The sequence below is a fragment of the Lutra lutra genome, chromosome 17 (assembly GCF_902655055.1).
Source record: "Lutra lutra chromosome 17, mLutLut1.2, whole genome shotgun sequence".
Lineage (NCBI taxonomy): Eukaryota > Metazoa > Chordata > Mammalia > Carnivora > Mustelidae > Lutra > Lutra lutra.
Window position 1 is genome coordinate 30,083,290 of NC_062294.1, and position 14,374 is coordinate 30,097,663.

At 38.3% G+C, this 14,374-nt stretch overlaps 1 protein-coding gene across 5 annotated transcripts in view; it reads right to left on the minus strand.

The window, feature by feature from the left end:
• The window catches only part of RBL2 (RB transcriptional corepressor like 2), a 52,689-nt gene that overhangs the window by 13,823 nt on the left and 24,492 nt on the right, over positions 1–14,374 (minus strand). For all 5 annotated transcript variants that reach the window (XM_047710007.1, XM_047710009.1, XM_047710012.1 and 2 more), the window contains 8 exons: positions 11,080–11,186; positions 10,066–10,169; positions 8,140–8,277; positions 6,853–7,017; positions 6,217–6,328; positions 2,756–3,025; positions 2,289–2,569; positions 2,021–2,197 (listed from right to left, as the gene is read on the minus strand). In XM_047710007.1, the coding sequence (XP_047565963.1) occupies positions 2,021–2,197; positions 2,289–2,569; positions 2,756–3,025; positions 6,217–6,328; positions 6,853–7,017; positions 8,140–8,277; positions 10,066–10,169; positions 11,080–11,186 (1,354 nt within the window). The remainder of the gene's footprint in view (positions 1–2,020; positions 2,198–2,288; positions 2,570–2,755; positions 3,026–6,216; positions 6,329–6,852; positions 7,018–8,139; positions 8,278–10,065; positions 10,170–11,079; positions 11,187–14,374) is intronic.

The window sequence follows — 14,374 nt, forward strand, 5'->3', positions numbered from 1 at the left end:
AGAATGAAGTTGGACTCCTACCTCCATGAATAAAAATTACTCAAAATGGATCACAGACCTAAATGTTAAGACCTAAAACTATAAAACTTTTAGAAGAAAACAAATATTCATGACCTTGGATTTGGCAATGTATTTTAAGATACGAGAGCAAAAGTACAAACAACAAAAGAATAAACGGACTTAATCAAAATTAAAAATTACTGTGCTCCAAATAACACAATAACATCAAGAAGTGCAAAAACAGAGAAAATATTTGCAAACACCTGGTGAGAGAGCCACACCCAGAACATATAAAGAACTATGGCTCAATCACAAAAAAGCACGAACCATCTAAATCAAAAACGGGCAAAAAATTTAAACCAGTATTTCACCAAAGAAGATATACAAATGACCGGTATACAAATGATTGGGATGGCTAGAAGCAAAAACTCAAAAAACAGCCAATAGGCACAATAAAAGACACTCAACATCATTAGTCATTCAGGAAATATATGTCAAAACCACCAGAATGTATCAATACTCACTGGGATGACTATAATAAAAAAGAGAAAAGACGCTGGCAAGGATGTAGAGGATTTAGAACTCTCATGCACTGCTGGTGGGAATGTAAAATGGTGTAGCTGCTCTGAAAAATATGGCAAATTTCTCCAACAATTAAGCACAGAATTACCGTATGACCCAACAATTCCACTTTTGAGTATATAAACAAAAGAATGAAACTAAAAACTTGAAGAGCTATTCATACACTCATGTTCATAGTACCTTATTCACAAGAGCTAAAAAGTGCCAGCCACCCAAGTGGACATCAGTGGATGAACGGATAAACAAAATGTGGTTATTTAATCAGGCTTGCAAAGGAACAAAATTACAACTCATGCTACAACATGGATAAATCTTGAGGACATTATACTAACTGAAACCAATCATAAAAACTGTATGACTCCTAGAGGCACCTGGTACAGTCAAATTCATAGAGACAGAAAGTAGAATGGTGGGTGCCAGGAGCCAGTGGGAGTTGGAACAATAACCTACTTAATAAGTAGTTTTACTCTGCAGGGATGGAAATGTTTTGGAACAAGATAAAGATTAGGTGTATAATATTGGGAATGTACCGAATGCCACTGAATTGTTCATTTAAAAATGGCTCATTTATGTTATGTGAATTTCACCTCAGTAAGTTATTTTAGAACACAATGTCTAATAATAAAAAAGTGCTGATGAGAGGGGCTCCTGGGTGGCTCAGTCAATTAAGTATCTGCCTTTGGCTCAGGCCATGATCCCAGGGTCCTGGGATCAAGCCCCCCCACCAGGTTCCTTGCTTAGGGGGGCAGCCTGCTTCTCCCTCTCCCTGCCACTGCCCCTGCTTCTGCTCTGTTGAATGAATAAATAAAATCTTAAAAAGTGCTGATGAAAAGGTAGAAAAATGAAGACCTTCATATATTAATGGTTGAAATACAAAATGGTGCAGGGACTTTGCAAAAGCAGTCTGGGTGTTCCGCAAATGGTTAAACACAGTATATGACCTAGCTAGCAATCCACTCTTAGGTACATTTCAAAGAGAAATGAAAACATGTCCACACAAAAACTTGTACACAAATGTTCACGAAAGCATTATTCATAATAGCCGAAAAGTTAAAATACCCAGATGACCATCAACTGATGGATAAACAAAATATCATATATTCATACAATGGAGTATTAAGTTCTAAAATTTACTGTGGTGATGGCTGCACGTTATCTGTAAATGTACTAAAATCCAAGGAGGTGTACATTTTAAGTGAGTGAGTTAAGCGGTGTTTGGGTGGCTCAGTTGGTTAAGTGTCCCAACTCTTGATCTCAGCTCAGGTTTTGGATGTCAGGGTTGTGAGTTCAAGCCCCACGCTGGGCTCCATGCTGGGTGTGGGGCCTACTTAAAAATGAATGAATGAATGAATGAAGTGATTGTATCTCAATAAAACTGTTAAAGGTGTTCTGAGCTAGTATCTTTACTTTTTCCTTTTATATTCCAAATGGTGCTTACCTTTGCCATCACATAAATGGCACACATCAACAACTGGTCCAGATGTCGGTCCATCATAAGTTCAGGACACTGAATTATGGAGAATTCAAAACAGGTCCAGATTTTTTTCCTTAGTTCATCTGAAATATCCAGTTTAGCACAAAGATCCCGAAGGCGAACACCTGCCAAGTGGTAAACCTGGTAGAGAAACAAAAACATTTTCAATTTTGTTTACCTAACACTTGTATTTCCCAAGCTTCTGCTCTGGCAAGGGTACATGAAAAATTACCTTTCTAAAGAAAAGCGATAAAGAGCTGGTCTTCCTCGGTCTAATACTGCTGCCAGTTGAAGGTGGGCCTTGTTTCTGCTGGTGTCCACCTGGGGAAATCTGCTGAATGGCCACCTGACCAGGGACTTGCAACGTTGTTCCTGTCACCTGTTGAGAGCTCAAACTTCCAGCCAGGGCCTGAGCACTCAGGGGCTGGATGGAGCCAGTCACAGCTTGTGCCTGCCCTCCCACGTTGACCTGGACTGGGAAGAATGTTATCCCTCCATTTTCATTTGCAATACCTACAGTTTGTTAGGGAGAAAATGAGGACGATGAAAGGCTCTCTAGGCATGGGTTTCCAATTTCTCCCCTCCCAGCCTCCTTCCCCCGCTCCACTCTTATCTCATGTTGTCATTCCAGCCAAATCTCAGGTGACTTTCCATAAATGCCACCAAGAAAGAACTCAATATCCAACCTGCCTTCCTTACCTTGTACAGGAATGGTCACTGTTTGTCCATTGTTGGCCGTGACAGTGGCTGTTGCCATGGTGACCAAAGTCTGTCCAGGAACTGGTGTGACAGAAACGGCATCCCCAGATACATTCTGCACAGGGACAGCATTGACTAGGGGTTGTGGGGGAATGCGCCCAGGTGTCCCTCCATCAGAGGGGCTATCGTTCTCAACGAATAGACGCCTTCTGGTAGAGCTGGCTGCTGGGGAGCTGTATCTGTCATATAATGTGGCTGGAGATGTTATGCCTACAGTTAAAAACAAACAAAAACCCATCAAACCAACGGTTTAACTCAAGAAAACTCAGATCTAACTTCTGAATCCAAGCTCTTATGTTCAAAACTAGTGTCTGAAATACTTCATAAACAAAACAGGGGTCATATCACACCTACAGTCAGCTAATGAAAATTCAACCAGACATCATTAAGAGCAAAATTTAAACACAGGAAAATTTCTCTATTTGTTGCACAATGCTCCCTACTTTATTCCAGCTTCTGCTAAATCAAACCAAACTCTACATTCTGTTGCTACAGAACCTTGATGACTTAGGGGCAATTTAAAGAATTATTCTATTTTCCTGTATTTCTGACCATATTCACTCATGTATGATGTGATTTCACCGTAAAGCCACTACTCAAGGGGACTTTATATTACTATGACATCATCCAGGAGCATTTTACCCCAGTTTTATTAGTTTTCATCTTTATCTTTTTTCCACACACAGAAAATTACTAAAGCGCAGTAATGTTCTTCAGCAAGATTGGATATTATGTGTTTTGGACTCAATTAAGCTTAGTTTATTGTATTTTTTAAACAACTTTATTATATTTTTTAAACAACTTTATTGAGATATAATTCACATACATTTTAATCATTTAAATTGTACTATTCAATGGTTTTGGGTGTATTACGTTATTAGTTTCTTTAATATAAATATATATATATAACATGTAATTTGCCATTTTAACCATTTTTGTGTGTACTATTCAGTGGCATCAATTCCACTCACAATTTTGTGCAATCATCACCACTATTTCCAAAACTTCTTCATCCTAAATAGAAGCAAATTCTATAACCATCATGGCACGGTCTGTTGTTAAATATTCACATCAAGGACTGAATTTTCAAGCAGCATGTCCAACAGCACATCGGTAGGTTATTTAAGTTTTAAAGTGTATGTAGGGAGGTCATAAGGGGATTGATAGGAATAGTCCTGACAGCCTATAGCTTAATGTTTCAATTTCTCAATAGTACAAAAGTCCTGACAGCCGATAGCTTAACATTTCAATTTCTCAATGGTACAAAAGCCAATAAACTCACTAGCTTTGTATTTGGATCAAAGCTGCAGTCAGAAAGAATGCATTATGACTGATGATTATCTTGTAAGGCATTAAGAGACCTTGAAATTGGAGAAGTGATGAGTACAAAGAAAATAAAGTCAGGTCCTAATCCATAGACTAGGGAAGGAAAAAACTACAGAAACAGGACTGAGGAAGACCAACTGTCAGATCTGTGGGTCTGAAGCAAATAAAAGCAGAAAAACAGTAAAGCCAATATACCTCTTCCAAAAAATGAGGACATTTTCATATAGTTCATCCATACTTATTGAGTATGCACGGACATAAAGTGATTCCTGATTTTAAAACTGATCTTTCGTCTATAGCCAGTGCTTATCGATTACATCAAAAGGTTGATCTAGAAACAACAATATCCTTCTAATGGCATCCAAGGATTTAGAACTCTCTGAATTTACAGCATCGTTTTTTAAAAAGCAGTTTTGTCTCAGCTGTGTAAACTTAAACCCTGTACCTGGAAGACATTACAGAGAGCTCCCTGAAGGGACACCCAGCTGGCTCGGCCCATACAGCATGCGACTCTTGATCTTGGGGTTCTGAGCTCGAGTGGCATCATGGGCATAGAAGTTACTTTTTTTAAAAAGCCGCCTAAATATAATCAGATGAATAGCGAAACTTCTCTTTTCTCAATTTCTTGGGCCAGCACTAATGTCATATTTACCAGTATAGCACAGCTCGACTGCCAAGAGTCAAAGCTGAACTTGCTCTGGCCATTCACCACTTTTAACTCACTTGTCTATATCTAACTGCATCATACAGCTCTACAGCCCGGTGATGGGTATTAAGGAGGGCACAGATTGCATGGAGCAATGGGTGTTATATGCAAATAATGAATCATGGAACACTACATCAAAAACTAATGGAAGTACTGTATGGTGACTAACGTAACAAAAAAACCCTGTTCTGAGTTTGTTTTTTTTAAAGATTTTATTTATTTGACAGATGACAAGTAGGCAGAGAGAAGGCAGAAAGAGAGGAAGCAGGCTCCCCACTGAACAGAGAGCCTGATGTGGGGCTCGATCCCAGGACCCAGGACCATGACCTGAGCCAAAGGCAGAGGCTTAACCCACTGAGCCACCCAGGCATCCCCTGAGTTGTTTTTTTTTTAAAGATTTATTTATTTGAGAGAGCAGGGGGAGGAGCGGAGGGGCAGAAACTCAAGCAGACTCTGTGCCAAGCATGAAGACAAACTTGGAGCTCAATCCCACAACCCCAACATCATGATCATGACCTGAGGTGAAATCAAGAATCGGACGTTCAACTAACTGAGCCACCCAGGTGTCCCTCTTCTGATTTTTTTTTAAAGAATTTTTTATTTATTTGACAGAGAGAGCAAAAGTAGGCAGAGAGGCAGGCAGAGGCGGGTGGGGGGGGAAGCAGGCTCCCCGCTGAGCAGAGAGACCGATGCAGGGCTCGACCCCAGGATCCTGAAATCATGACTTGAGCTGAAGGCAGAGGCTTAACCCACTGAGCTACCCAGGTGTCCCTCTTCTGATTTTAGAAGAAATACATACTCATCTTAAAAATTTTACAGAAAGCAGGGGCCCCTGGGTGGCTCAGTCGTTAAGCCTCTGCCTTCTGCTCAGGTCAGGATCTCAGGGTCCTGGGATCGAGCCCCACGTGAGGCTCCCTGCTCAGTGGCAAGCCCGCTTCTCCCTCTCCCACTCCCCTGCCTGTGTTCCCTCTCTCGCTGTGTCTCTCTCTGCCAAATAAATAAATAAAATCTTAAAAAAAAAAAATTTACAGAAAGCACTAGGAATTCTATCATCTAATAATAATTGTTCTTAATAGTTCGGTTTACCCATTTCAGCTCTTCTATATGCTTATATATAAACACACACTTCAAATATAAGAGTCACATTAATATACAGCATTCTCTTTATATAGTCACCTGTTGCTACATGTCTCTTCCTGTGTTCTTAAATATTCTTCAAAAGCATTACTTTTAAGTGATCCATGTGGTACTATAATGCACAAAATATTTCTACTATATAAACTCCATTAACTTCACTTATAGTTTTAGATAGAATTTCAATTCCCAGATATTAGGCTCCCAAATATTCCCTCTGGTACTTTAAACTTACTTCTTCCAAGTCCTCCAGTATCAGCACGAACTTCACTCACCCTTCTGGGAGTCAAAGGAGAGCCAGCAATACAAATATCACTGGCTCTTTCCAGATTCTGAGGTGGCATAACCTATAAAGAATGATATATACAGAGTGTCATTATTCGAAAAGGCATTTTCATTAGAAATACAGTCACAATCTAAGGCAAAACAAAACTTGCTCACCAGTTACTCTACCTAAATGAAATCAGCGGTCTTTTCTAGTTTCATACCGAAGTTGAAAAAAAAGTCTGGCAGGCTTAAAAAATTCAAAGCTAATAGCTGAATACTAAATATGAATCAGTCTTCATTACTGATTTAGAGAATCAGAATACAACCATTCTAAGGTACAGAAACTGTACTAAAAATTAAGAGAGAACACTGAATTCTTACTCTGGCACTGAAACCTTAGAGCAATCACGCATTATTTCTGACTCCTAGACTTATGGGTTTTTTCTCAGATACAGAGGTGACTGTACCATATTAAACCCAACTGCCACCCTCCCACTTCCCATAACGAAAACACTAAGTTTAACTGCTCTCAGTGAAACAATATAAACTGACTAGTTACTAATGTACTTTTGCTATAGAGAGACGTTAAGGTATTTTCACAAACCTCTTCACAAGTAGGAACTCTATTTTCATTGTCTCTAATTCTGTCCCAGAGCGGAGACTCTGGTTTCCATGCCAAATGATCCAAGATCTGTTCTTCGATCTGATTAAGGTGTTTTACCACCTCTCTACAAAGACCATCTTCTGCTCTAATGAATACTTCTATCACCTGAAATTTAAAAAAATGCCCTCCTTCAATAATTATTTTTGTCACCAAAAACTTAGTGTGAAGCAAAATGGGTACATTTTGGTTTTTTACATATTTATAGATAAAACAGATAATCAGAAATTACAAATCTAAATAACAATACTATTTTGAAACAGTTGGTCTTCACTGTCTTTATAAATAATTATTTAAAATTCATGCAGGAATTATAGAAAATCTTCTAATGGCATATTTTAAACATTTTTCAAAGAATAAAGATGCCTTTTCTATTAAGTTGAAAAATATTACTCTTAAAATTTCACATTTAAAAACTCTAGGGGCACCTGGCTCCTCAGTTGGTAAAGCATCTGACTCTTACTCTTGGGATTCTGAGTTCAAGCCCAATGTTGGGTGTAGAGATTACTTAAAAAAAATAATAAATACATCAATAAGTAAATAAATAAATAAAACAAAAATTCTAAACATTCAATCCATGCCACTAAAAAACATTGATTTTGACTACTATAATTAAGATAAACCCATACACTAAATCCATATCAAGACAGAAATAATTACCAAATCAATGCCATCACTCTGCACTTCTATATAACATGGGAAAGCGAACTTTTTTCTTCTGAAAGACTTTCAATGTTATTTCCATACAGTAAAAAAAGGTTGGGGCACCTGAGTGGTTCAGTCAGGTCTCTTGATTTTAAGCTCAGGTCTTGATCTCAGGGTCATGATTTCAAGCCTGGAGTTGGGCTCCGCACTGGGTGTGGAGCCTACGTAATTAATTAAAATAAAAAATTTTAAAAGGTTGCTATATAGGATTAACTACTGGTTTGTTTGCTACTTTTTTTGAAAGGCTTCCTAGACAATAAAATCAAAGTATCCTAAAGGACTATAGCAGATAAAAGGAAGAATCAAATAAAGCTTTTACCATAAATTGGCCTTTATACTGTTTGAGAAGAATTTAAATAGTTCTTAGGACTCTTATATTTCTTCTCCCCAGATAGAGTAAAAACTATTAAATATATAATTAAAAAGAGAAGAGATATACTTAGGTAGCAAAATGAATTAGCCAGCTAACAATAGGAAGATGGTCGCATCTACAATTTCCTCATCAGTAACAGATTTTTAAAATACCTTATAAAAATGATAAAGTGGCACATCAAATATTTCAGTAATAAATGGAAAATTCCCAGGAGGCTTGTAAGAAAAAGTAACGACCTCAAGACAGCAGGCCAAAAGTGATCTATGGAATGCATCTTGCTCCAGAATGCCCTATAAAACAAAGTTATTAACGTTTAGAAACATTAACCTACTCTAACAAAGACATTTCCTACCCAGTAGAGTTAAATAAAAATATCAAAGGAAGTCTTATTTTCTGAGGTAGTGAGAAGTATGTGCTTACTTTCTTATAGAACTTTTCTTAGCTTGATAAATAAGCCCATGTTTTAGCAAAACAAATATTAAAAAAATGTGTAAGAACGTTCAAAAACCTTACATATTATGAAATACAGCTGATAAAATATTATATCCCTAACAAAAATATACAGACACACTGCTGCTTAGGGAAATAGTAATGTGGAAAGAGGTTACAAAATGGTATCTACAGTTAGAGGTCACTGTCAGAGAAAGACAGCTGGAAAGCAGGTGGCTAGCTAGATGGTCACGGGCCACAAGTGAACTTACTTCTCTCAGGAGACATAATTACATCCCCCCCCTTTTTTCTTGGTTATTAATTTTCCAAATCTGTACATAAACATTTACTATTTTTGAATTAAAAAGTTACTTAGACACCAAAATCACAGGAAACAGGAGAAAAAAAATAATTGGGCTTCATCAAAATCAAAACCTTTTGTCTATCAAAGGATACTATCAATGAAATAAAGACACAACCCACAGAATGGGAGAAAATGTTTGTAAATCATATATAAGGGATTAATATCCAGAATACGTAACTCCTCCAACTTGACCAAAAAAAGGCAAACAATTATATATTGTTGATTATGAATAATATTCTGAATACTGTTCAGCCTTGAAAAGGAAATTGACATGCTAAAACATGGATGAACCTTGAACAGGTCACGCCAAGTGAAATACACGAGACACAAAAGAATATTGTATTATACCTAGAACAGATTAATCTGTAGAGACAGAAAGTAGAGATTACCAGGAGCTTGAGGGAGGTGAGAATGGGGAGTCACTGCTTAATGGGCATAGACTTTCAGTTGGGGATGATGAAAAATTTCTGAAGATGGCTGGTGGTGAAGGTTGTGCATCACTGTGAATGTACTTAATGCCACTGAATTGTACACTCAATAATGCTTAAAATGGTAAATTTTATGTATATTTTACTACGATAAAAAGTTGTTTTATAAGTTTTCGAAGTGGGTATAAAAGGTATCCTCTTCTTATCAGCCCCTAAATTGCAGCTGTTTTATACACCCTTCTGTATGTGTCTCAAAATTTAAAAATTTGTCTTAACAGCTTTTTAAATTCCCACAGCCATAACTTCATGTACAAAAATAAAAGTAAATAGAAGAAATTAGAGTAATTATTGGTCAGCTTTATAATTTTCTCTAAAATGTTATTTTTAAAAAGTTTTTAAAAATCATTTTTATTGATGTCATTAAAAGTAAATACTACTTATTTCAAAACCAATTTATATTTCTTAACTAGTAAAATCTGGAAAAAATAATTTTCTTAGTCAAAGAGCAATGGCTGAATATTTATGTTAAAGTCCTATCTAGTCAATGCTCAACTTACTCTTGCTGTGCAAGGTTTGTTTGGGGAATGTGCTGGTTAACAAGTTCATGCACCCTAAAAACTCAATTTACCTTAAGTCTGAATGATTCAGTCTTTGACTATGGAATATTACTGCCCACAGAAGCCGTGAGTGCCACACTGAGAACACTAAGTGGGGACCGGAGGCAAAGACACTCAAGACACGAGTTTCCTCAGCTGCCAATCTTACTCCCTCAAAGCTATGGTTTTATCTTTGTTGAGTAGGGCTGAAAGGAAACTACATTTTTATTATGTTGACCAATGCACTGGTGATTTACTCACAGATAAATCCATGTCTCCCAGTCTTTTCTGTTCCTGTTCAATAACAGATTCTAGTACTTTATAGTAAAGCATCTCTGCAAAACGAAAATGTTTGCTGGCAATTTCTGCATAAATAAAAAATAAAAGTCACATGCAAAGAACACATTGTAGAAAGTGAGAGTCTAACTCCATTCGCTGCCCACAAAATAAAATTTAAAAACCAACCAGTAACTTCATATATATGCACTTCCTACAGCTGCTGTTCCCATCATTCCTATGACTTCTTAATTTTCTTCATGGTAACCACAGTAACACTAACATTTTTCTAAAACTGTGAAATGAATTAAAAAAAAAAGATTTTATTTATTTATTTGACAGTGAGAGAGAAAGGGAGAGAGCACAAGCAGGGGGAGAAGCAGAGAAAGAGAGAGAGAGAGGAGAAACAGCAGACACTGAGCAGAGAGCTCAGAGCTCAGGACCCTGGGATCATGACCTGGGCCAAAGGCAGACACTTAACCAACTGAGCCACCCAGGTGTCCCCGTGAAATGAAATTTCCACTTAAAAACTGTAACAGCATTCCATTAAGAGTCACACTTTTTTTTTTGTTGTTGTTAAGTTTAAACTGTACAGCTCTATGCTAAGAGGTATATATAACTGGTTTACTATTCCACTCATACCTGGTTCTACTTCATGACATCAGATAACTTCTAGAGCAGGTCTGGGCATGGAACAGCTGTATCTTCTGAACTTATTCTTCATATTTTGAAGAATCACTACACTTCTAAACCTAATAATATCCAGTCTACAAATGGAACTAAAGATTTTGCCAACAAAGTACCAGATATCAGTCTACATTTTATCATATGGAGAAGGGCCCAGAAACCACCTGGTTAACAGAAAAGTTGGACATCCATACTGTAGCCATCAATCTAAAGTCCTAAATCTATTCTTCGATTTCTGATTCACTTACCAAGGAAGGACTCCATGTAGTTAAACTTCAAAGATGAGAACAAGATGGACAGTATGAGCCTTACCTTTAGAACTACTGAAATCCTCATCTGGCTGGCAATGCTGAGAATATATTTCATACATTTCTTTCAATCTGTTGGCAATGGCCTGTGTTGGATCTCTGGAACATGTCCTAAAAAAAAAAAAAGAGTAAGAAATTATCCAACTTAAAGGTCTAGCCCAGTCACAAAGTAATAAACTATTTACAACTCGTAATTTAACTAACCTGTAAATATAAAATACTTTGAACAAAAACTAGGGTGCCTGAGTGGCTCAGTGGGTTAAAGCCTCTGCCTTTGGCTCAGGTCATGATCTCAGGGTCCTGGGATCGAGCCCCACATCGGGCTCTCTGCTCAGCAGGGAGCCTGCTTCCCCTCTCTGTCTCAGCCTGCCTCTCTGCCTACTTGTGATCTCTGTCAAATAAATACATAAAATTTTTTTTTTAAAGTCTTAAAAAAAAAACTACACACTTCCCAAATTATTCTAGGAAATTCCATACCTCCTTATCAGAAGTATTGGTATAACCATTTTGAGTGAAAAAAAATATTTCTTACACGGAACTGTACCTTCACTACAATTAAGCTTATTAGCCTTCTTGACTGGCCCTCATCTACCCTACAACATCTGCAATCACTGGTGACAAACAAAACCGTCTCCTATCCTTTCCCCAGAGGGCAACACAACTCCCATGAGGAACTCCTGGAAGAAAAGAGAATGAAGAGGTATATAAACTATACTACAGACTCACACAAACCATTACTGCCACTCTACATCTTTTCCTCCAAAACGAGGTTTATTTCCTTGATTTTTTTTTTTTTTAAGCTAGCAAGGCAATATATGTTCGAGGCAAAAGCATTATCTGCATCGTGCCCTAATCCATCATGTGGGTCTGTGGAATAACGTTTTCATCTCTTTTTTTTTTAAGGGATTAACACACCTTTTTAACTTATTTTTAAGTATTTTTAAGGTTTAAAATTCCTAGTAGGAATTCCTGGTAGGAAAACATGATGTGAATGAATACCCAATGGCAAACCACTACAAAATGTCTGGGTTGCACATGGGGCTGAGGAGTAGGGACTCTCTTCCCAGCACCCCAACATTCTCTCCATGAGGTCAGAAGCACCCTGTATTACTATGACATCCATCACGTGATATAAGTTGTTTTTCCTTCAGCAAGGGTTTTATTTATCTGAAGGGCATTATGCTTGACCTCCAAATTTGACAATTTACTGATGAGATTCATAACCTTTGGGTTGCTCTGATATTTGCCACATTTACTGGGTTCTAGGCCACATCCCAGAAGGCCACCATAACTTCTGGATCCTGAGTGGCTGCAAGGACCTTTGGGTCACTAAGAATTTCACTGAGCCCCGGCATCCCTTCCATTCCAGGCCTGCCCCGCCATTTCACACATTCCCACGAGAAAGACACCTAGAAAAGAGTTAGTCTGGGCTCCTGATCGTCATCTGGCTTCTTCCTCCCTCTGAGGTTCCTCATATTCTTCCCAAACCTTCTTAACCCTTTCTATTCTTTCTTTGATCTCTCATTCTACACTTTCTCACTCATACTTTCTCTGATGTTTGGCAATTTTCTGGTCCTCAGCTGAACTTCTTCCAGCCATGTGTCAGCACCTTCATCATAACCCAGTTCACCAGCAAGGGCAAGATCATGTGCTGCTTCTTCCCAGCAGCCCAGAAGTCTGTGCACTTTCCCTCGCCCCTTGTAAGGCTGAGCTGAATCTGGATTTATTTCAGTAGCTCTGTCAGTCTGGGATGGCAGCATTTGGGTTCTGTAATTTGATGATGACACCAGCTCTCTTGGCATACAAAATGGCCAAGCGAGGATTCAGCTTGATGGCATCAGTGAACAAGTCAATGGCTTTCTGTAGCTCACCATCATTTAGGGCATCGATGGCAGCCACTTCTTTATCACTTGCCTGATCTATCATTTCCCCAGTCACCCCTACACTGTCATCTCCCACTTTTTTTTTTTTTTTAAGATTTTATTTATTTATTTGACAGAGATCACAAGCAAGCAGAGAGGCAGGTGGGGGGAACGGGGGAAGCAGGCTCCCTACTGACCAGAGAGCCCGATGCAATGCTAGGCTCGATCCCAGGACCCTGGGATCATGACCTGAGCCAAAGGCAAAGGCTTTAACCCACTAGCGTCCCAGGCGCTCCTCATCTCCCATTTCTTCGGGGGTGTCAGTATCTGGTTCAATCACACCTTCACTGTCAAGTTCTAGACCACTTTCCTCACTTGATGGTTGTTCTGTCTTTAAGCTTTCCTCCACCTTCTGTTTTTTTCTTTCTTGGTATTTTCTTCTGATTTAGTTTTATGAGTACCAGGTAGTATTTTACCCTCCATGCTCTCCACTCACTCCTTCAGGAAGCACATTTCCTGTGTGTGCATAATGCTTGGATCCTGCTTACACATTTTCACAAAGGCCTGAAGCTCACTCATTTTGTGGGGGTCCATGGTCCAGAGGTCATGGGAAGAGGTGGGCACAGCAAGGATTGCGGCCCTAGGCCCTATCCAATTCCAGGGGCCGATGCTAGCTCAGCATGACTATGCTGAAGCAACTATGTTTTTTTAATCATGATCATAGACATACATACTCATTGTAAAGGCTTAGCAAGTTTAGAAAATTACAAACAAAAATCAGTTATAATCCTGCTAGAGTTAGCTACTGAATATCATATACAAGCAAAATTTTATTTATGAACACACACAGGTACCTTTCAGAAAACAGGACTCTTTGGTTTTACCTAGTATATACTGGTAATATTTAACCCCACTAATGGTGTTTAAGATTAAAGAAGCTGCTACACCTGGTTAGGGATGCTAAAGTGATCTGAAAGATACAAAGACTAAGTCAGTCTTCTAAAATGTATTTATAAAATGCTTCTCTATTCTAAGTATACAAGGTCTGAGAAACACGACTTAGGAAGAGGCCATACAACATGGCCTACTGGGTATTGATCACAATCAAGTTTATAAATAAAGCAGACTTCATGGTTTAGTAAGTCCAGCTGTGAAAAAGAAATTACTCAAGTGTGTATACTGGTCCTTCTTACACTTTACCACCAGAAACAAAATGGGCTCCTACAGGGTCTATGTCAACAAATCCTATACTTTTTAGAACTAGGAAGGGCCTTGAAGGTAGTTTTTTCAAGTAAATTTGCAAAAAGTATGCACAGGTCATGAGATTCAATCTATTATGCTTTTCACCAGAGCTCAGTGATACTCCCACCAGTCTTAGACGGATCAAGGACTAAAGGCAGTTAAGTCGTTTTCAGGGGAAGGGTATTCTATGGAGCT